Raw genomic sequence first — 1,552 nt, 5'->3', positions numbered from 1 at the left:
CTCAGCAAAACCCCCTTAAACGAGCAAAACCCCTCGTGCCATGCTGCGAAAGAATTATTATCAGCAACTTATACTATGCCATTCAACCGAGATCATAACACAGGCGACCGCAAATACCGGAAAACGATGCAGCATATCACTTCAAAACGGGCGAGACCCCTTGTATCATGTTGCCACACTTGTTATCAACAACCTGTACTATACCATTCTACTGGGATTGTAACAGAGGCTACCGCAAAATACGGAACATGCGGCGGCAGAGCCCTTTACAACGATCGATACCCCTTCTATCACAGTTCCAAAGTCATATACGTATTCGCAACGGCTTAAGGGTGAACCACATGCAGCGACAACTAGCGCGATCTTCGCGTCGCGCGACGTATGTCTTGTCGCGCCAAGGGCCAGCGATGCCGCTCTCTTTGTTTCCTGCGCGACGTCGCAAGCGACCGACTCTGCTAGATATCTGTCGCGGCCGACCGCGCTTTACCGGAAGAGAGAGCGCTAAACACCAATGAGGACACAGCGGTAGTGACGTCATAAGGCGCCTATTTTTGGAAGTGTGGACGGTGTGAACCGTGCGGACAAGGTTAGTTGGACCCGGTCATTGCTGCAGTCATGGCGTCGAAGATCTTGTCGAGTGATATTAACGAATGTATTATCGAGGAAGTACATGCACGCACCCCTCTTTGGGATCTTCCGTGTAAGGAATACAAGAACGGCCAGATGAAGCAGAGACTGTGGGAGGAGATCGCTGAGAGTCTAGCGGTTCTCGGAGTGACTTGGAGCGGTAAGTGCTCGCTACGCCAAGTGTAGACGCCATTTCACTAACTGCGTTCAATTTCACTGCAGTTGAGCAAGTGCAGGTTAGGTGGAAGAACCTTCGCGATACCTTTGCTCGCAACTTCAGGAAAAAACGTGCGGTGCGCAGCGGAAGCGCTGCGGAAGTGCTAATTAAGTGGCCATTTGTTGATAGGCTCATGTTTTTGAAGGCTGTAATAGCCGTAGGAGAGTAAGTACATATGCAACTTCTGCAGCTAACAATAATGTACCGTGTATCGTTATCTTCTTGTATTATTGTTCCGCCGGCGCTTCCTTCATCTAGCCAAGTAGCAAAAGAAAGTCTTCAATTTCCTCATGTGATCCTTCTTTCGCCAGAACCTCCGGAAATGTGAGCACTCCTCAAGATAATGTGCTACTACCAAGCCCTTCACAGCATGAGACAACTATTAGAAGTTTAGGAGAACTCGAGACAGCGCAAGACATTCTACTGGGAATGTATGAGGACACTGACACAGTGGCACACATAGACGTGGACGATACTCCTGTACGGCCTCATGAACCTCCTCCAAAGAAAAAGAAGAAACCAGCACAGGGAAAGGACGGAAACAGTGTGGACGAGGAGATTGCAAAAGTTGACAGGCGCCTAGAAAAAGAAACTGACGATCATGAATATTTTGCTTTATCGCTCTGTGTGCCAATGCGAAGATGTGATCAAGACAAACTTATGGACATGAGGATAGAAATTATGCAGGTCATTCGAAGTTACCTTTAG

At 48.3% G+C, this 1,552-nt stretch overlaps 1 protein-coding gene across 1 annotated transcript; it reads left to right on the top strand.

Annotated features, from left to right (window-relative positions):
• Nucleotides 1-615: 615 nt before the first annotated feature.
• Nucleotides 616-1,552, top strand: LOC135384451 (uncharacterized). The gene is made up of 3 exons (XM_064613652.1): nucleotides 616-787; nucleotides 850-1,009; nucleotides 1,156-1,552. Exons 1-3 carry the CDS (start codon nucleotides 616-618, stop codon nucleotides 1,550-1,552), a joined length of 729 nt encoding a protein of 242 aa, XP_064469722.1.

The sequence above is a fragment of the Ornithodoros turicata genome, chromosome 2, assembly GCF_037126465.1.
Source record: "Ornithodoros turicata isolate Travis chromosome 2, ASM3712646v1, whole genome shotgun sequence".
Taxonomy (NCBI): Eukaryota; Metazoa; Arthropoda; class Arachnida; order Ixodida; family Argasidae; genus Ornithodoros; species Ornithodoros turicata.
The sequence above is the reverse complement of the archived record's forward strand: the minus strand, read 5'-3'. Positions and strand labels throughout refer to the sequence as shown.